This window comes from Acipenser ruthenus, chromosome 21, assembly GCF_902713425.1.
Source record: "Acipenser ruthenus chromosome 21, fAciRut3.2 maternal haplotype, whole genome shotgun sequence".
Lineage (NCBI taxonomy): Eukaryota > Metazoa > Chordata > Actinopteri > Acipenseriformes > Acipenseridae > Acipenser > Acipenser ruthenus.
Window position 1 is genome coordinate 7,784,865 of NC_081209.1, and position 21,399 is coordinate 7,806,263.

The 21,399-nt window shown below is 39.5% G+C and overlaps 1 protein-coding gene across 2 annotated transcripts; it reads right to left on the bottom strand.

Annotated features, from left to right (window-relative positions):
- Window positions 1-4,518: 4,518 nt before the first annotated feature.
- LOC117427851 (transmembrane protein 116-like) lies at window positions 4,519-18,115 on the bottom strand. 2 transcript variants are annotated; one of them, XM_058994701.1, is made up of 11 exons: window positions 17,638-18,115; window positions 16,602-16,648; window positions 16,433-16,496; window positions 14,540-14,671; window positions 9,319-9,423; window positions 9,152-9,201; window positions 8,739-8,822; window positions 8,299-8,437; window positions 6,490-6,634; window positions 6,104-6,180; window positions 4,519-5,862 (listed from the first exon to the last, which is right to left on the bottom strand). In XM_058994701.1, exons 1-11 carry the CDS (start codon window positions 17,722-17,724, stop codon window positions 5,674-5,676), a joined length of 1,119 nt encoding a protein of 372 aa, XP_058850684.1. In that variant the 5' UTR covers window positions 17,725-18,115; the 3' UTR covers window positions 4,519-5,673. The 2 variants fall into 2 exon arrangements, with proteins under 2 accessions (XP_058850684.1, XP_058850685.1); XM_058994702.1 differs by lacking the exon at window positions 17,638-18,115 and adding an exon at window positions 17,149-17,197.
- Between the last annotated feature and the right edge of the window lie 3,284 nt (window positions 18,116-21,399).

Consider the following 21,399-nt stretch of genomic DNA (forward strand, 5'->3'; position numbering starts at 1 on the left):
ATATCTAAATTGTTCAAATGTTGTTCAATATTTTCCATATTGTTCTATTAAGTAGCAGGTACACATCATAAAGACATTAAATTGGTATAACAGAAGTGTAAATGTGACCCTACAGTGGTTTATTGTGGTATTTCTTAATCATGTACAGATACGCTTTGAGTGCCAGCCCATATAAAAAAGTGTTGTAATGCTGTCAAAAATGATGACTTTCTGCAGCCCATCTGGGATTGGGCTTGGTCATGCATTGTTTTTCTCTTATATAACAAGGTATGTGTGCCTCAGGGTGTTTAAGTGTGTTTTTCATATAAACCAGACTATTAAATGCACTCAGAAATTGGAGCCAGATGGGGATCCTTTATGTAGGCATCAAATGCCTAAGTCTAAAAAAGTGACACACTTTTTTTTTTTAACCTTCTCATAATAATAACATGGTAAACAAACAATGTATAATCATGTAAAGATTACCAAGGACCACAATTGAAATGTTAATGTGGGTCTCAGTATTTATCCTCAGTAGCATGATCTAGCTCACACATGTTGTGGATAATGATTTAGTTATGGTGAGGGGGCCAGTGCCTATGAGAACCTCAGTGTGTATGTGTATGTATGTATGTATGTATGTATGCATGTATAAGTATGGCAGAGGCTGGTTCATCTTGTGTCTCTCCTCCACCAAGGCTGTGAAACTGTAGAACAAGAAAGTCAATCGAAACCAGATTTGAGAGCAGAAACACAGCACTTAACCCATTACTATCCAACTGATTTAAACACAACAATTGTCAAACCCATACTAGAGTACAGCAATAAAACCCCATGGATCTACATAGCTTTCTGCATGAACCTCCTGTGACAACTTTCATACAGGTTACTACAGTGCAATATTCATTTGTAAGAGAGGGCGTTTCATGTGACGCATTCTGATGTGCTGCAGTAAGTGTTTCACCCATTCCAGGTTTTACTACAAGCTTGATCAGCCCCAGTGAATAAGTAACAAGCTCATGATTGTTCTATTAAACTCCTAGTAAAACTAGCAATGGATCAAACTGCTATGCAGTGGGTCTTATTCTATTCCAGTGCTATATATAAGCAGTATGAGAATAAAACCAACAAAGTCATGCTAAAAGCAACTGAGTTAAATCTCTAAAACAAATGACAGGTTTCAGTACCGCACCATGAAAAAACAGGTCACCATGACTTCCACCCACAGCACATGGGACAGAATCTCATAGCAATCATTCAGACTTTGGAAAGCAGTTTGGTTTTAGCTATCAATAGCTCAGGCAGCAGTATGTGGAATAAGGAGCAGTGCAACGCAGTCTCAGTAGCAGACAATGGTTCCTGCAGCAGGGAGGAGAAGGGTACTAAACATCATACCTGCATCCAACAAATCATAGTAGGGTATATTCAATGTAGATCTAGACACCCTTGTATTAAATAGTCATGTTAATTGCTCTTTTTAAATTTCCATAACTATTTCAAGATGTTTGCAAGCACTACAAATGCTCTCATATTAAGTTATTTGTTCTCTATAACTGCCTTGACCTGGTACTGAGCTTGTTTGGAGAACCTGAAGTGATGACACTGAACAGTCATCCTCATTGCATTGAAATCTCGTGACAGCGTCTCTTCAGAACCGCTCAAAGACAGAAAAAGACCAATATATACTGTATGTAAACATGAGAATAACTCAATAGCAATAGCCACATCCATCCAGACCACAGAGTAAACGGCTCCCTGTGCCAGCGGAGCGAGGTCATTTCAGGGCGGATAGGAGTGATTCACCCATGGTTCTGCTAAACACACTGCAAACAAATCTGTGGTTTTCAAACAATGGTGTTGCATGATTGTGAAAGTAAAAAGGTCCCTCCTTTAGCAATATAGATCAAGGCAGGGGGAATTCTAAGCACGTGGATTCCATATAGAAATTCCAAATTCCATTGTTGCATGAATATGGCTAGAATAGAAACGGAACTCCCCTTTCATATAAGCCTAATGATTTACAGATCAGTTACACATCAGAGATGGTTGAAAGTGAATTTCTCAATATCTTATGTACTGTTGCTAGTATAGTTTGTAGTGTTATAGCTCTTTGGTTACTTTTTTGATTTGCTTCCATGAGCTCAAGCATACCGTGCTGCTGCAGTTAGTGTCAAGAGACATTGCAGAAAGCATCTAGGAGGGAGGAGATACAGAGAAGGACAACTAGGCTGAGCCTTAATGGGCTGAACAGCCTCTTCTCGTTCCCAAACATTTCTAATCTTACACAGATGAAGCAGAAACACTTGTCTACCTTATATTTCTGATTGAGTGTTTTGAAGTTATGGATCCAACAAAACAAACTATTAAGCCAACAAAGTCCACTAAACAAGGAGGCTAAACTACAGAAGAATATAACAAGCGTTCGTAAAATTGAACAAGGATGTCAGGTCACTGCCGCTTTAAGGGAAGAGAAACACAGTAAATGCTGCTTCACCTTTAACAGGGCTGACTGTAATGACACATGACCCCTGAGGGTCTCTGCCAGTCTGTTTCTGTTGCTGGAGCCATTGGGGAGTTCACTGGGTTCAGGAAGTATGAGCTCAGTGTCAGGGCTGCTGTTGACTGAGAGAGTTAGCAGTTAGCTGGGTGTGATCATAGGGGTGAGGTAAACATACACAGAGTAAGACAATGGCAGCTCAAGTTCAAGAGCAGGAGAGTTCAAGCTAGAGCTGAGGCTCAAGTCTTTCAAAGGGAAATTGCATACCAGTAGACCCAGCTCCATTCATGAAAGCATGACCATGCAGGCTTCAAAACACTAAGAAAATGCTTCAGTATTTTGTGCTAAAGGTTTTTTTGTTGTTTTTTTTTGCATTTACCAGAGACAACTTAAATGTAATACGAAACATGACGGGCAGCCAGTGCAAATTTTCCAAAACAGGTGGAATATACTCAGTCCTTTTTGTACCAGTCAATATTCGTGCAGCTGCATTTTGGACCTGTTGTAACCGGTTCACCAGGTGAGAAGGCAGCTCAATCAACTATGATCTTCTAGTACCTTCACTACAGTATACCAAAACAACTAGGGAAACATCTTCAGTGAAATTGTTTCTGGCATTTTCAAGACCAAAGCCCTGGTTCTGCTTTTAATCTATTACTGGCTGCCCATAAAATGCTTGGCAAAATAACTGACAATTCAGATCTGTCCCAGAGCCATACATCTGTTTCAAAACAGGAAGGCATGGGCTCACAGAGGATTCTTGTTTCTCATTTTGTAAGAATTGTGTTTTATTTCCCAGCTGGTCGGTATTCCAGTATATCTAAAAACATGCCATTGGAAAATATTTTAAGGCAATGGAAATATTGTTGTCCATTTTCTCTAAGCAGGGATGCAGATCCCCAGCAACAGACACACTGCACACTGTGAATGTAGGTCAAAGGCATTGTGTATGCATGACACATTGATGTTTTGAAGTGTTATGAAACTTGATCATTTCTTAACACAGATTCTTGAGGAAGTCAGAATCTAGGTTATAAAATGTGAAGGCTATACATTGAGGGCAGACAATGAGGTCATGGTAAATTAATGATAACAAATCATCCACTTGCTTCTTTTTTATGTATTGCTGGTTATGTGGTGCTCTGCTAATAGTGTCAAGCATTTCTGGAAGAGATTGTGCAGTAGGGAATTAGCATTCACATACTCATGGAACACAATGCACAATAATATAATAATACGTTATCTGAAGCGAATGTGTTGTTCAAATTGACAGTAGAGTTACATACTTTAAACCATTTTAGATTGTTGCATGTTATCTGAATAGCAGTTAACAGTACAAACAACTCTCTCCTCTGGTCTGTACAGTTTGTACATGTTTATTATGAGTCCAGTTTTACAATATTAACAGATGTACTTCACTCCCAGAGCCAGACTGACCCAAATTCACAAAATGAAGATGGAATATTATCTACAATTGAGAAACAGCTTTAAATATATTTACACTTTTTTTTTTTTTTTTTACTGTGGTAAACTATTATAAAGGAACCTTACACAGAAATGATCTGCTTGTGTGCAGAGCTGATAAGAACCTTTGTTCTGTTCGATATGCAATGCTTATGTTATAGTTCAAGCCATCATTCTAGTGATTGTTTCATTTTTTGTGTTTTTTTTAACTTAACATAAATAAAAACAAATCCACCTGTTATTGTCTTCAGTACCAATTTTTTTTTCTTCAAGGCCATTTAGATCCTGTGTTGTGAAGAAACTTTTGTTGGAGGAGAAACTGAAGACATAGTGTGAGTGCTTTTGACTTCCTGTCTAGTGTTTTGGCCACACAGATCAGCCTTTAAAGGATTCACAAACTGTAACTCACTCCCCCCCTCCCCCAACTAGTACTGACAATGATACACAGACATGGGGAAGGCATTTGTTTTTACAAGGGGGGGTTAAAAATATATAGTTCCCTCCTAAACACTGTGCTGGATTAAAAGAGGAACAAATATATCTCAAAATAGATAAATAAAATCCAAGCACATGAACAGTATTCTCAAATCTTTTTAATCCTACTTTAGAAGAAATACTCAAAAAACACAGATACACTGCAAAATACATGTTACAAACTACATACAGTTTGACGGTAGTTATTAATATTTAGTACATGCATGTAACACATGATTAACATATATTTAAGTTATTTTCTTGATAGTTTAATTTTGTTGTAAGTACTTGAATTGCATATTGCAAAGACAGAGTAAGACTAGCTGCAATGTAGTTAGTGTACCTGCATTCTGTATCCAAACTCAGTTACCCTTTCCAGTTATAATAATAATGACATATTATTAACAATAATAATAAAACAACAACAGCAAGAGGACTATTTTGCATTAAAAAAGACAAGAAATAATGTCAATGCATACAAAGCAATGTACATAGAAAACTGATTCCTTCAACGGAACCATCTGTACTGTGTAGTGTTCAGAGTATTGGGGACACCACAGCCCCAACGTAGAATGATTTACCGCCCATGAACTGATGTTGATAATAACTGAGGACACCGCGGTACGAAGCTGAAGTGCTGTCTAATGCAGAAGGCTGTGAAAGGAAGTACTAGGATGTGATACTGCTGTGTTTTCCTGAATGATCCCATTGATGTAACTTACAAAGCAAGCTGTCCTTCAAGACATTTTATGGTGGGATGGTGGTGTGGTCTTAATATCATTTTCAGAAACAAGTTACATACATGTTTAATAGCTTGCTTTCCCATTCAGTTCTTCTGGTATCAAACACAAAGTACCAAATCCACTAAGCATTTACTTCACTCTAAAGTCTGCACAATTCTTGTAACAACAAAAAAACACGCATCCTTACTGCGTTGTTCAAAAAATAACACAGTAATGAAATAATACAAGCAAAACAAATAAGGTGTATGTGACAGCTTGTAAAATAGCACTCTGGGTTTAGCAACGTTAACATTGTATTTTACAATAAACTGGTGCAAATTATGCACTGGGGTAAATGCTCAGTTAATCTAACCCAAAATGCAGGGGAACCTTTCAGGGGTACAGAACCACCCTATAACAGGACATTCTGTCCACCTTTGTGCACTTATCTAGTTGGAATGATGCTGAAGATTCCAGAATCTACGCATCATCGCTGATCGTTGCTGACCCTCATTGGGTAAACGAGGGCCACATTGTCTAGCCTGTCATCAGGGAGGTGCCTGTGCTGATGGAGTGCCGAGAGGCGTAGCATTTCTTCTGGGACCGCAGTAACGGGGTCTGGGTGTCGACGTCCCGGGACGTCTTTTTCTTCATGAAGTGGAACATGTGCTGCGTGAAGCCATACACAAAGCAGTTCAGGATGCCCTGTGAAGCCGACGTGAACGCCTGCACAGAACAGAGATCACACTTGAAACGTACAGGAACATGCTTGCAGTATTGTTAAAATGAGCACAGACCACAATGCACAAGTGCTGCCGTGGAGAGAAACTATTACCCCAGATAAAAACAGCTATCCTATTTCAGACTTTTTAAAAAGATCCTGTAGTTCTGCCATAGAAAGAACCTGCAACCATGAATTAGTCAAAAGAGGAGGGAGGGGTAGAGCTGAGTGAGTCAAAGGTCTTACCTGCAGGATGTAGAGGACCACATAGAACTTCTCCTGGCCAGTTGGGTTAAACAGCTTCACTGTCGCAAGAACAATCGCTAAATAAAGACAAGAAACAACATTTTAAAATGGGACGCTCGCTTTAGTGCTCACATGCATGAGAAAAGCAATCTTTTTGTAGCTTCTTTAACTGAACTACCTAGGAATCATACTGTAGCTGAAATGATCAGAGGCTATTCCGCAGGATTCATTTTGAAATACTGGCTTTGGGAATCTTTTCACAAAACAAAGTGTGTGACCGCGATCCAGCAGCATGTGAAATGTTGCGTTGGCTCTGCACTCCAGCAGTGTTGTGTTTTGGAGCTGCTCCAGCTCGTGCCCCTGGCTGTGCTTGGTGCTCAGCTCACCTGGACCCCAGCAGCAGAAGAAGGCGGTGGGGTAGAGGATGACCCTGCGCTCGATCACTCTGATGTTCCCCCACTGCTGGTCTCCCAGAAACCCGCTGGAGTTCACAAAGCGCTTGTACAGTGAGCGAGCTTTCACCAGCAAAACCTGGGTGAGAACAAGCATATTCCCATTTCAAATAATAACCATCATCATCATAATAACAGCGAGTCGTCACATCACCATTGAAACCTAACTTGTAACTTCACTGAGAGTGTAGATCTCGCACTCCAGACTTCAATGACAAAACATTCCAAACACTTAAACCACGACAATATAAACAGATATGTTAATAACATGGCGTCTGTAGAATGAATCCTGTGTAGTAATCATGGTACCTCTATTATAATTTCTACTTCATACTTTACATTAATACAACACTCTCTGCTGCATTAGAAAATGCATTGTTAAAAATATTTCAGAAAAAATAAACTAGCTTGGAAGTAAAAATCAAAGGATTGTGTGGCTCACGAGTATTTTCTAACAGTGTGCTATCCCACTTGCACAATAAAGAGATTCTCTCCACCAGGCTCACAGCATAGAATCTAAACCATGGAAGAGTTATGATGGGATATACACAGAAACCTCACGCGCCTTTGCTATCTGCACAGATGGTTCAGCTTCCACATTGCTGGCACAGACGGTGTTGCGTGTTTAGAAAACTGGTCACACTTCAGTTTAAGGACTTATAAAACATATACACGTCTTATTAATGGTTTCTCACGATTATTAACCAGTTTATTACAATAATATTTCAGTGACACACGCGGCAAGCTTTATGTCATGTTATAAAGTAATTATACGGTTATCAAGCAATGGGGAGCAGATAAAAAGAAACTTTAAAATGATTGGGGGACATTAGCAGGAAATAAAATTCCCCTTAGTTGCATCTCTAAACAAATCCCATTTTATTTATAGGGGAGTGACTCATAAAGTATATTACTTTAGGGTTACAACAGACTGTAGAGGTTTCCAGCTTATTGGCACTAATTTACAACCTGTGAAAAGGAAGCACTGGGAATAATACTACAGTTACGTGAACAATGAAGTTATAACAGAAACAGGACCCTCTTCCATCCTCAGGTCAGTGATGATGGGTTGATTATTGGACTTGCTGATGCCAAGCCTTGTTTCCTCAAAGTGTGTGCGTGCTGTGGGCACCATTTCATTACATTGCAACGTGAAGCGGAGGAACAATGCTGTCATTCTGAACACCAGCAGAAGTGGGTCAAAGGCTTGGCAGCTTGGCGATAGGTCAAAATGGAGCCAACATCTCAGCCAATGGTGTTACCATTATTATAACATGTTGTTTCCTCCATTTCAATGACCCACACTGATAAAAGCTGCAGTATCCCACAAGCACACTAAAACATATAATAGTGTCTCCTGTCTCCTTGAAGACTTCTTGTTAAAGCGTTTGTCTTGTTTGCCCATCTGTTAACTGTCTATCACCAGAAATAAGGCCTTGTAGGCTGCCCAGTTTGTTAACATTCCCCATATAGGGACACAAGCATGTCCCGCTGAAATTGTCACTCTATGAGTCAAATAGGAAAGGAATGCACCTGCTACCTGTTTCATATTAAAACAGAAATTCATCTGGGGGGGGGGGGGGGTCTCTGAATTTACAACAGCCACATTGCTCTGGAGACGTCACTCTGGGTTATTGAGGTGCACTGTGTGGTAAGCTCCCATAGTGCTCAGCATGTAGAGTGAGATGATGCCCCTGAAGTGAAACCAGCAGTAGATCTGAAAAGCACTCAAGCTCTTCTTACCACGATGCCTGTGAACGTGCAGAAGAAAGTCAGCAGGAAGACACCGATGCCGTAGTAATGCATGGCGTGGCAGACCTTGGTGTCACCTTCACTGTAGCCTGTGTCCGGCTCCAGGGTCCCAGTGTGCATCAGAAGACATCTGCACAAGCAGGAAGAAGAGCACAGTGCATTATTTGGGCATGAACATTCGAGACCTGATCCCTAGCCTTACCAAGCTGGAGTTACTCTGCAGCTTCCTTGAATGTGTTGCTAAAACAATCGGGTGCCAGCCTGCTGCTGAATTGGTAAAGGCAAACTGTTTAGCCTTTGTGCTTCATTGGATTTGGCATGCTGGCAATTAGAGGTTCAAAGTCGATGTAATAGAATCTCACACCTAATCCTCACGCATGCATTACTATCAAAATCAGTGGCTATAGAGGGAAAGTCCTACGAAGACGTACTTGTAGGGCTGGCTGAAGTTCTGGTAGCACTTTGCAACATTTCCACCCCAGAACACAGGAGCCATGAGGAGAACAGGGATCACACTGCAGGAATGACAAGAGAGAGAGGGGGTCTGTAACTGGACTGGGACAGAGAGGGGGTCTGTAACTGGACTGGGACAGGGAGGGGAGAGAGAGATGGAGAGGAGAGGGGGGAGGGGAAGGGGTGAGGAGATGAGGGAGAGAATAGGAGGAAGAAAACAGGAGTTAGAAGTGGGAGAGAAGGAAGAAAGGGGAATGGAGAATGTAGGGAAAAGAGACAGTTGTGAAGAGAAAAGGAGAGTGAGAGAGATCAGAAAGAAAGAAAGAAAGAAAAAAAGAAAGAAAGAAAGAAAGAAAGAAAGAAAGAAAGACAATTTAAATGTTTATTTTACCCTGATAAAATTGTCACGATCCTGCTGACTCGGTATGCATGATTTGAACCCTGAAACACAACGACACCAATCATCAGGACAAAAAAACAAACAAAACAACAGCTGCTTATCACATGCAGTCCCAGGACCCTCCCCGCTCATTACAGGACGGTGTGTACAGTACTCACCACTTGAGAGAAACCATTCACTGTCCTGTTGTACTTCTCCTTTAAATCTGTGTACAGGACCCAGGTGTAGTTTATAGTGTAGAAGAAGGAAGATACGTAGAATATCTGGAAAGGAAAGAAGAATTACTCAGGAGTATGTCAATTTAATATAGTTCTATATGAACACAATCCTGGGGATTTGCCAAATACACTGTATTCTACCACAAACACTGGCTATGAATAACCGTAAATACAGGTATAGTAGATATGGGTCAGCACCCCTGTATAACTCTTTAGGGTCCTTATTCACTGGCCATGCCTGTCTGAAAACTATTATCACAGACTCCTAGCCTTACATTTGGGTGTAATCCACAACACTATTGATTTTCTACTTGTTATTAGGACCCATTGTATATTTTTTCATTATACAAACATCCTTTTCTTTTGTAAACGTTTGCTTTAACTGTTGATCTCTGATGTAATATTTCAACACAGTTGCATATTCGACACAAACAAACTTCATATTCATATTGTATTTACAATCTACAGTTAATCAGTGGACATCCAGGAGCTTTGATGTCCCCTTTCAGCCCCCCCCCCCCCCCCCTCAGACAGACCGTTTTATTCACATGGTGTAGCCTGTGCTGAGGTCGGTCAACTAGTTCTGTTTTCACCCCTATTTTGGCTCTGTCTTTGTTTCTGACACGCCCTGAATGGAAAAAACCTGCTTGACTGCATCAGGGCTTTGCTGGCACACTCACACATTGTATAAACAGAACTAAGAAACAAACAATGCATTGACTGCAGTGTAGCCATAGTGTGAAACCATGACTGTTTAAACAATCATTATCCTGAAACATACTATACAGTTTAGTTCCTTATAGCAACCTGAACACGACTTCAAACTAACAGCAGGAACAGGAGGTGTCATTATTAGTTCAATTCAGACTTTATGACTGTTATGGATATTGATCTGCAACAATGGGCTGTAACATTGCCAGGTGGACGTGCCTCATTGATATTATAACATGCTTTGTAATGAACACACATTTACATGATGTTATCCATCCACCCACAGTAAAGTGTGGTAAAGTAAACATCGTACATGTACATTTCTGAAGTTCTGCTTGACATCTGTATGTCTGGGCTTGCTAGACACAAGGCCAAGATTCCAGCTACATTCCTGGGCAAGTTTATGAACAACACATTCCTTACAGGTATGTCAAGAACATGAACAAGTCACAATGATCGACAACCACAGCACATGATAAGAAAACGGACAAAACAGACTCAAAATACAGCTCTTAGTAACTTCAGTGTTCTGAAGATTAAGGATCAGGCTTTAGGTTCTCCTGTTGGGAAATTATTTAATACCAGTATAGTACATAAGGGCTAGCATTAGCATTTTGTCTTTAAAAAAACCATAACAATCCCCAGCTACCACCAGCACGAAAACTATTTTTTTATAGAAGCACAAAGGTACTAAAGTGCTAGATGTACATTGGATTGGTCCTTAAGGGTTCAACAGAAATAGACAGATTGAATACAAAGAGGACGCAGTAGAGAAACAAAGAGAACTACATCCCTAATTACAGTCTTGTTTGCCGACACCTGTCATTAACACTAAATACCGTCTGTGAAACCCTGAAGGCAGTGTGGGTAAGGCAGGGCAACAAAAGAACTGGAATGTATTTGGAGGTGAAACTGCAATTGATGAACACTTTCCCTTTCTCTTAATATATCTGAGCTGTACCGCATGTCAAGTATCCTCGACTTTGTAAATTTGACCAGTGTGGGGGTTAGCTCTAAGTGGATGGGAATTAAAGTAAACAGGATTGTGTGACCTCACCTGCAATGGCTTGTGTAACACCACTGTGTTTATTTACACAATGCTACTGGGTATCTCCACAGAGGTGATAAGGAGACTCCTGTTGCTTTTTGTGTTCACTGAATAAGAAAGTAGCTTTTAACTGCTGTTGAATCCCAACAATAAAACCAATGAGCACCACAGCATTGCAGACCTACGGAAGAACACCCATCAAATCTCTCTCTATACAATAGGAAAACTAACAGGTACAAATTAACTGAGGTAAAAAAAATACCCACAGTGAGGAGAAAAGTGTAGCACATCATTAATAAAGAAAACACTAACAGCAACATTCACATGAAATATAGGTGAACTTTTCCACAGCAACTCCTAGTGGAGCGGATGGTAATGAATGGCAGAAGGCACCAGAACAGTAATGAGTAATTGTGAATGTGACAGAGAGAAATGCAAATGTAACAAATGAAATAACAAATAGAGCTAAACCTGTTCATGAAGACTGCTTAAGGGACTGATTAATAGTGAGGTTCTTGGACAGCTGATTTGACTTGAAAATGTTCAAGCCTAACAATGACAGAATGACCTTACATGTAAATTCTGACAGAGCTGGAAGAATAGGCTTGGTTTGTCACGCACATCAATACAGTTTGAAACACAAAGAATGTATATTAATAAAAAAAACATACTTGCAATGTTTTGTTCAATAGGGCATAAAAATGCTTCCTGCATGAACACTATAAACCAAGTCACAGGTTATGAAACTGTCCTGGGTAACCCTCAGAAGAGCTACTGTGCCACCCTGTCAGTATAAACAGGATGTGATGTGTGTCTGTGAGTGTGTGTGTGTGTGTGTGTGAGCGGGTGAGTGCATGCGAACGGCCCGAGATACCATGCCATGCCAAGGTCAAGACTGCTTTGTGGATGTAAGACACTGCTCTTAATCTGGCAGGAAAGAAAGAGCAGGACTAGAATGAAGACAACAACGGCTTTAAAAATATATGGGTATGAAAGACAAACATTGGAAGTAGCCAAGTCAAAATGCTTATGGTACGAATACATATTCATAAAAAAAAAAAAAAAGCTAAACAAATGTTTCGAGAAAGACGATTCTTCTGGTTGGTTCTTTAACTTTGAGCACTTTTAACAAATCTTTAACTTAAAGATCAAAGATCAGCGGTGTTGCCTGCTTTGATATCTGTTTCCTTTCCCCAAGTAAATGCTGGAACAGTTAGAAGAATGAAAGAACAATCCCTGCTCTGGTCCTCATTGCTAACTTGCTCCCAATTCATTCCCGATTGATTCCACTCGCCTGCCTCTCTTTCTGTGCAGCGGTTTGGGCATCTCCTCTCTCTTTTCAATGGAGGATACTGTCAGCCTGATCTTTCCGTCTCACCGCTTGCCCCTCTGGCTTGCTGGCATGCCATCACCGTGTTCTGCATGTTGAGGCAGCACTGTCAGCTGGCACCTCATGCTCGGTGGGTACCACAGAGTGCTGCCAGCGCTGGCCCCCCACACATGAGCTCCCCTGGGAACAGGGTGTCCCTCTCAGTCCCATCAGCTCCAGTGGGCCAGTGATGACCTCATCCCAGCTCCTCAGCGCCTCATGGAGAGGGCCTGACGCGTTTGTGTACAGCTGCCTTGTGCGAGACTGAGCCTTTGCTTGAATAACAGTTTCCTTTAGTTTCTCTTTTATAAATCTGAGGTTGGTCAGCATTTCCTGGGACATTCACTGCCGAATGATCTTACTCTTGAGTCAAAGACGTCAATGCTGACCAGCTGTCTGAACGGTTTATGCCTGTGCTTGATGAAATCTTTTTAAGTTGTCTTTCTCATCATTTTGTGTTGTGCCTTGGGATGGCTTTGTAAAAAGAAATTCATAAATCAAAAGTTGTTGTTTTGTTTTTGTGACAAAACTAGTACACGTTGACAGACACCCACACACATGCTTACTTTACTTCTTACTGGGAATAATAATTTCCAGATCCAAGCCACATTGTATAATTAATAGTGAAAGTAGAAGGGGTATCAAAACCTTTTGTATTTTAGTTTTATTTAATCAAAGTACTCCTTTAGTTGTAGGACATTATTTTTTTAACAACAGGTATATACACACACACACACAAACTAACACAGCTATTGACACTGACACACACAGCGCATTCACAATTCCAAACTCTCCATGGTCACAGACCATCATAACCATAAAAGTTGGGGCCAATCTAAAAATACTTTAGCTTTAACTGAACTGCCATTAAACATTGCTTCTAGGCTACTCCAAGCAATCATTAACCCCAGCGATATAACTGCCTTTTCCATACTTCAGATTATCAAGAGCAGCCAGCAATCCATTCTCATAGCGTACAGGACTTCATCTGGTATCATATTTCAGAGCGAGGTGCTTCTTAAGTAGAGTGAAACTCAACTTGGGGCTCTTTAACTGTCAAAGTCCTGACAGCTGTTTTTGTTTCCCTGCACAGTTTAGAAATAATTATACAGTAAGCATGTTGATGGAATGCTGAAGTCCAAGTCCAAGAATATTTTTCAGTACTCATTGTAAAGGTCAGAAATGCTGAACTAGCCCATGGCTTACATTGCTCATAAAATGACAGTTTCACAATTTGAGGTGAAACTGTAAGAATCTAAAGGGGTATTTATTTCAGCCCAATGCACCCTTTTTTAAAGTAGAAAAACCTGTTAAATTTAAGACAGAACGAAACAACAAAGTAATACAATGCAAGGTCCCCTGACTTCATTTGTAGCACTGCCATGGATTTACTGTGGCCATGTTCCCAAAAACTAGAGTGGAGCAAACAAACCCAAACGCAGACAAACGATGCAGACTCTCTCCACAATAATGCACTCATTAACTAGCAGAACGAATGTCTTTTTTTTAACATATGATTGCTTTACATATCTAAACGTTGATCTCTGTGTTCAGAGTTTAGATATGTGTTTTGACTTTGTAATTTCAGGGGTCACAGCGGCTGAACATGAATTGAAAGAGTTCTATACCACAGCGTACGATGAGGCCAAAATGGGTTAATCATGAATGAACCCCATTGTATGGCTTGTAACTATTTATTTTAAAGATCCTACATTAGGCACAATTCAAAACATGAAATGTAACTTACTTGAGATAAATAGCTCACCTGTGAACTATGCAAAACATAAAAGAGCATAATGAAAATCTCAAATGGCCAATTAGTTTCCCTTCATGATCAATTTCCCCATGTTCATTGACAAGCTATTAACCAGTAACTGGAGTTTAATGCATGTCTTTGTAGCATTTTTCCCCACAGAGTGCATTTCCTTTTTGTAAAGTCACATCAAAATGCTGATGTTGATCAATTCAATCACCTAAACATTTAAATGCATCTTCAACCAAATAGCCTTGAGCACAGATGAAGGGTTACGTACCTGTCCTGTGGATTGCAGGTTGTAGCAGGCGATGTTCTGACTGCCCAGAGGTTCTCTGTACAACACAGCTCCAACCAGCCAGCTGACCCCCAGCAGCAGGTCAGTGAAGCTGAGGTAGAAGAGAGGCCGGATCTGCAGAGGACCAGAGCATTGCTGCTTAGTGTACTGCAGCGCCAGGCAGGTATGTGAGCCCAACTTGAAAAACAGCTGCCATCTTTAACACACACTTGTCTATAAAAGGGTGTAGAACTTTAGCTCAGGAAGAAGGCCTGCCCCCACGCCATCTACTAACCAATCAGATTCTTAATAAACACTCATCCTTCCACCTCCCCCAATCACGGGGGGCTCGCCTTGTCCAGCCAAGCGGGTTCGAAGCCAAATGAATCATCCGTGTCATATGCCATAATCATCAATAAAAATATCACTCTTCTCAAATTCTGCGTCTTGTTTTTATGAACTCCTGAAATATGCTGTGCCTCACATGACTGTTCCATTTATTGATAGAATCCATGGCATGCATTCTGTGAGATATAAAAGCTGCATCTCCCTGCTACAAGCGCATTTCAGCCACCAAGGGCAAGACACGGATGTGACAGAATTCGATTTAAGGGATAATAGTTCTTAGTTGGTAGGTGCTTCCCTATGTAAGACCGCACAAATCCCTGATGTATCACCAACGCGATGATTCTATGGGCCAGTCTTTGCTGCAGATTTCCTTACGCTTCTCAGATCAATGTAAACACCTTGCAGACTCATCATGTCAAATCACGGTCCTGCGCTAGTGGTTATGGCCTGTCTTCCTGTATTTATTGTCCTTAATCTAGGCTTCTGTTTTGAATTGTGGCCTGAAACTGTTTTTCAGTGTCAGGTGTGCAAACCTTTGCCTACTTAGCTATCTGCCTCTGGATTAGACAAACGCAGCTGATTGGTTAGAGCCCATCTATCTAAAGTCACCTGATGGGCATGGTCGGTGTGTGTGTGTGTGTGTGTGTGTGTGTGTGTGTGTGTGTGTGTGTGAGTGTGAGTGTTTAACTGCTTTTCTGTACTTCCATACCTGAGGACAATAGGGGTAAAATACAGTAAGTTCTTATAGTCATTTTTCTAAATATATATGAACAAATGAAAACAATGAACATCTGGTTAGAAAAGTGCTCAAACTGGAAAAACTAAAATGAACTCTTTCAGCACTAACTCTGGGATCACATCTGACTTCTGGACTCAATCCTTACAGCGGATTCAAAAAAATGACTACTTTACAAAACAAATAACTCTATGCAATGTTTGCATATCATGACTGCACAGTTATCTTCGTTTTTGTTATTTGCATCATAGTTGCATTGAATTCTACTGCAGGTTACGACGTAACTTTACAAAAATATCCAAAGTTTGTAGAAATGTGACTGAAATTTAGGGTTAACCCTTAAAATTGCCAACTTTGCAAAGCTTTCGTGCAAGGTAATGGGTTTCAAAACTTAAAATCTTATACTTGGACGTGCACTCCTGGGTACCCCTAGTAGTGAAAGTGAGGTTGATCTGCACATCTGTTACTCCTGATGCCCTGACTGAACCTTGTCTGCAAGGCCATTCTTTGTTTGAATTTGGGGGGTGGGGGAACTAGCCAACGTTCAACTGACAGTAATGAGGTCAATGTACTTCATCAGTCGCCCAGTTGGATGTTCATTTACTTGTGCGGTAAATAAAGCCTTCAGGGTCCAATAATTACAAATGGATTAGCATGCTTTCCATGTCCTGTTACACTGCTTGCTGTATTCTGTTATTGTGTTGCTCGCCTCAGAGGCTCACTTTGTTTAAAACTTTGCTGTTTCCATCCCTGTCATCCCTGCCCCTCTCGTCATTTCATCTACTATGTTTTTAAAATTATTTTTAACTTACCTCTGGAGTCTTGATTAAATTCTGGAATGCCGCATAAGTAATGATAGAGCCTGAACCTAAGATACTAAAGAAACAAACAGTTACTTATCATTCCTCACTGTAAGAAGAAATAAATGGAATTGTATTGTGAAATACAGAACACTATTTGGCTGTTAAACTGGACATTTACCTTAAAATAGCCATGATAAACTGGATCCATCGTACAGCATCATAGACCTTAAATAGAGGGGGGAAAAAACAGGTTCAGCAACAAGCTAACTGTAGGCTCCCAATTAGAAGCTCTGCTTTCTAGGGAACTTTGTCAGATTCCATTAACAGTCTTCCTGTTCAAACCCCCAACTTCTCAGCAACACTAAAAATGAGGACAATGAAGGCACAATATACTGCGCAAACAAAAAACAGCCCTATCCCGCTTTAAAACTAGCAGACACCGTCTCCTGTACAGTTCCAATATACACAAGTAATGCAGAAGTTTCAGCATACTCGCACAGTAAAACCACAGATCCTGTGAACTGTAAGTTTACAATATGTATGCATTATTATAATACAATAAAATAAAAAGGCAAGATAATGCATTAATACTGAAACAGCAATGCGGAACAATACGGTAAGTTTGAATAAACATGCTCTTATTTAGAACATTAAAAAAACTATTTTTTTGCGTTGTTTTTTTCGAACAAAAAAAAAACTATTAGAAATAAATACGTTAAACGTACAGATATCAACATATGAAGTATTGTAACGCAATATCAGAATGGTCCTCAACATAACCATATTGTGTGAAGGCTTCGTTCGACTGCTATATATAGCATTACCCTTTCTGCAGCTTAGTAACAAGATGTTTTGTATAGCCTACCACAAGAGATTATTCGAAGAACTAAATACTTCACATGGGTCCCCAACAGCACTGCTGCAAAGTTAGTACTATACATCCAATAAACAGTATCAAATAAACAATACAAAATATTCAAATCTATTATTACTGGATGAATAAACAAACAAATAATAACTGTCATGTACGAGTTCTTAAGGGTAGCAGCAAAACTGAAACCTACCCGGTGAACAACCTGCAAGCTATATACCTCGTCTAGATTCTCGAGAATGTTAAAATAAAACTATACGTATCCTTCTGGAAGTTACACAGATATAGCTGTAAATAATAACGACTGTATGTACATTTCATTCTTAGTAAACAGATAACTCACCCCAGTCCAGTCGTGTTCCAAGCCTGTTAAATTTGAAATCCGAATATCACTCTGGAGCCCTTCGTTAAAGCGTGGAAAGCGTTGCATTGTTTATTTACTAATATATGAAATCTATCACCGCAGTGTGTTAACTTGAAAACGTATAATTCCTAAATGTCTTGTAACTACTGTTCCAGTAGTTTGTTTGTTTGTTTTAATGTCGCGTACAGAATGAATAGCTTGTTTATAATATATTGCATTTATAATTCCCCCTTTGTTTTAGCGTTAATGCAGGTATCCGTTTAAAGAGTGGGGGTGTTTTTATTCACACGCTCGCTTACTGTACACCGGCAAGTAGCACGTTGCAGTTGCGCTGCACTAGTCTAGTGTACTTCCCTTTATATATCATGAGTCACTCTTCTCCTCCTACAAGTCAAGACACATATCACATGAATTTATAGGACAAAAAACACCCGCCCTGGACTTTACACAGGTAATAACACTGACAAAGCAAATACAGTATCTGTCAGTCGTCTTTTATTTTGAATATATTCACTAAAGCAGCGTTTTAAACTCCTTGGTGGAAACACATTTCACTATGAAAGGGGATTACATTTTACACATTTGGAAATTATGTTTGATTGAGGGAATGCTTGTAAAAAAATCAAATCTATTTCTTACATTTGCTGCAAGCCATTGAAACAATTCAAACGATAGCCTATATGTTATACCCCTTTTTTATTTACATTTTTAGAACTTTTAAAACAGTTTGTGTGAACTCTTTGGAGTTCGAGAAGTTGCCCTGACGAAATTTTAAAACTAAAAAAACAAAAACAAAAAAACATACGGTATATGCATTAAAAAATAAACAAGAAACTTTAATGTGGTACGCACTCGGTGACTGAAAGGGATATTCACAAAAGCGTTATTATTCATGAATCTGAAAGGGATATTCACAAAAAACCTTATTATTCATGAAACTGTTGTCAAGTTTTTACATTTATTCACAAAAACATTCTTTAAATAGCTCACGGGGTAAAGCTATGATGATAGTGCCTTAAATACAACAATTTTGATGATTAAATGAGTCAACAGAACAGTTAAACTGCATACAACGAGTGAGTGATAAGCGTGCAGTCACAGCTAGCTGGCCATCAACAGCAGGATAAAAGCAATATAATACAGCAGGGAGGAAAGGAAAGGGCCGGTAACATGGGTGAGTTTTATTGTCACATTACATCTGTGCACCAAGTGGATAGTGTAACTACGGGAAATCGGTGTTACATTTACAAATACTAAAACAACCTTGATAAATTCAATGACAAACTTATTTGCTAGAAGGCATTTGATACATCTGTCATTTCATTTCTAAATGATTTTCAGTGGCAATATACACATATTTATACCATTTATTCCAAATAGAAAATGAATACAAATGGTTAGAAATGCTTATATGACATGCCTTACAGCTCTTCAAGCAATGGTCTGTCCGCCTTTACCCAGTTTTCTTCTGTACTGCTCGTCATAGCATACAAGTCTGGGGTGTATATTTCAACACTGCTCTATACCAGTTTCAGCGTCTCAACAGGCAACCTCATGACGTGTTTGTTTTTGAAAAAAAACATTAACTGGACCAAGCAATATTCAGAACTGGAGACTTGACCAAGAATTAACTATTGGAATTAACTGGGGGTGTCAATACTTATGTGCATGCACTTTGTAATAGTGGCAATATGTTTTTTTGTTTTTGCATACCTGTCCAGCAGTAAAAACATCTGGCATTTCAAACATCAGTGTGTATCTTGCCAGATGTTACCGATTGTTTTAAAAGGCGTCTCTTTTGTTTGCTCTAATGAACCGCAGCTGTCAGCCTGAGCAATTGCCCCCAGCCTAATTCCACTCGACACAGCGGAGGTCTGTGTTAGGGGGACACCTCGCTGTAATGCGAATGGTGCTGCGTGTGTCAGCGTTTTACTTTTCCTTGCTGGCATGCGTGATTCAGCAAAGTTTGTTGTTTACATAAAAATGGAATAATAAAACACGGGTGGGGGTTTAAAACTGTAAGTGATACATTGCAGTGAACGGTATTTTTATTTCTATTCATTAACAGCAAGACATCCCACAGAAAACATATACGGTATATATTTCTATAAAAAGCAATAGCTTAAAGGTAATTAAAAAATATCTGCGCTGTGATATGCAAACGGTAGTTCTCCATAATGTCCTTGCCAAACCAAAGGTCGCCGAAGGGCACCCAAAACAAAAACTGTTTTCAATTTGAATACTGATTTTAAAAGCCGTTTAAAAAACATATTTACATAATATAGCCCTTTGTAGTTTGTGGCGTTATGTTTATTTTTAGTTTTCCAGTTAGTTTAGATAAATATTTTCCTATTGGATTGCTATTATTAAATCTCAACTACGATAATTAAAAAACAAACAAACAACAACATACAAAGAACTAAACATTTTTTTCCATCTGTTTGATTCAGGTTTAATAATGCAGTGAACACAAATAGTTGAAGAAGCTGCCGGAAAGCTGTGCCCACAGGTAATAACTTGCAGTGAAAAACAACTGTTCTAAGGCACTAAGCGCGCTGTGGTGTGGGACAGGCTTATGTGTGTGTAACAGATACACTGAAATAGTGTAAGCTCCCTTTAAGAGCCTTGGTGTAGTAAGCACCACCCCCAGACTTATATATACAGTCAATCCTTGTACCTGGAAGAGGGGGTTCCATTGACAACAGAATGGACCACACATAATGGTCACACTAAGTTAGCAATCCATTTACTGTATAAATGATTATGAATAAGGAATACAAGTTTATTAACATTTCTAAGACAGATTACAATTGTAAAGCAGCATACCATGTTATAAAATACTTCTAAGGTTCCTTATAAATGCTTTAGTTACATGTTTTTAAGCACTGTGTTGCTATACCTAGTGCCCTCCTTTTCCACAGTGATGCTGTGAATCAAACGTGCAGACATCTTTACTTATTTCAGAACTCAATAAAAACCTTCCCTTTTGGCAGAGTAGACTTCAATAATACAAGTCATGGCAACAATTATTCAATTGTATAAAACATTTATTTAACATGTTTTTTTTTTAACCCCCCAATATTACATACAGTATTACAATTTCTATAATGGATACAATTCTGTATTTTTTTTCCTAAAAATACAGTATGTATTTTGGTGTGTTCCAATTCAAATGTATTTAAGTACTCAGTATTTAAAACTGCTTTTGTATAAACCAGCTTATACTCTCCAATGCTCTGTAGTCAGTTGGACGTGACAGATTGAGGATGTTTATTAAAGCATGCTGTTATGAAAAGCTCTTCAAATGGACTGCATAGCTGATCTTCCAGGCTGATAAACACACCATCACTGACAGACACTAAACTAAGCCTGGCATGGTTTAGTGCTTAGAAAGATAATTCAAAGTGCAGATTGGTACCTGTCTTACTCAAGGGGGGGAGGGGGGAGGGGGGAGGGGGGAGGAGGGAGGGGGGGGGGGGGGCTAAACCTGTTTGTATCAGACTGAAAAATGGTTTGTGGCAGATTGTTCTGGTAAATGGTAAGCATGGTCCATTATTAGAGGAACGGTGATTGCACCTTCAATTTCTGAATCTTTTCTTGTTTACTGCAGATATATGGCAAAAGCAGTGGAGATTTCTGTCAATCAGGCTGAAACAATGCCAAAGCCTCTGCAAAATGACAGAAGAGTTTATCTCTTTCAGCATGACGCCTAACCCAATTCCTCATGTTCACAGAGCCATT

Coding starts and splice junctions, on each gene's coding strand:
- LOC117427851 (XM_058994701.1), bottom strand. CDS start 17,724: ATGCAACGCTTTCCACGCTTTAACGAAGGGCTCCAGAGTGATATTCGG. Junction 16,497..16,601: donor TTTATCATGGCTATTTTAAG/GTAAATGTCCAG, acceptor TTGTTTCTTTAG/TATCTTAGGTTCAGGCTCTA. Junction 8,823..9,151: donor ATCGTGACAATTTTATCAGG/GTAAAATAAACA, acceptor TCATTCCTGCAG/TGTGATCCCTGTTCTCCTCA.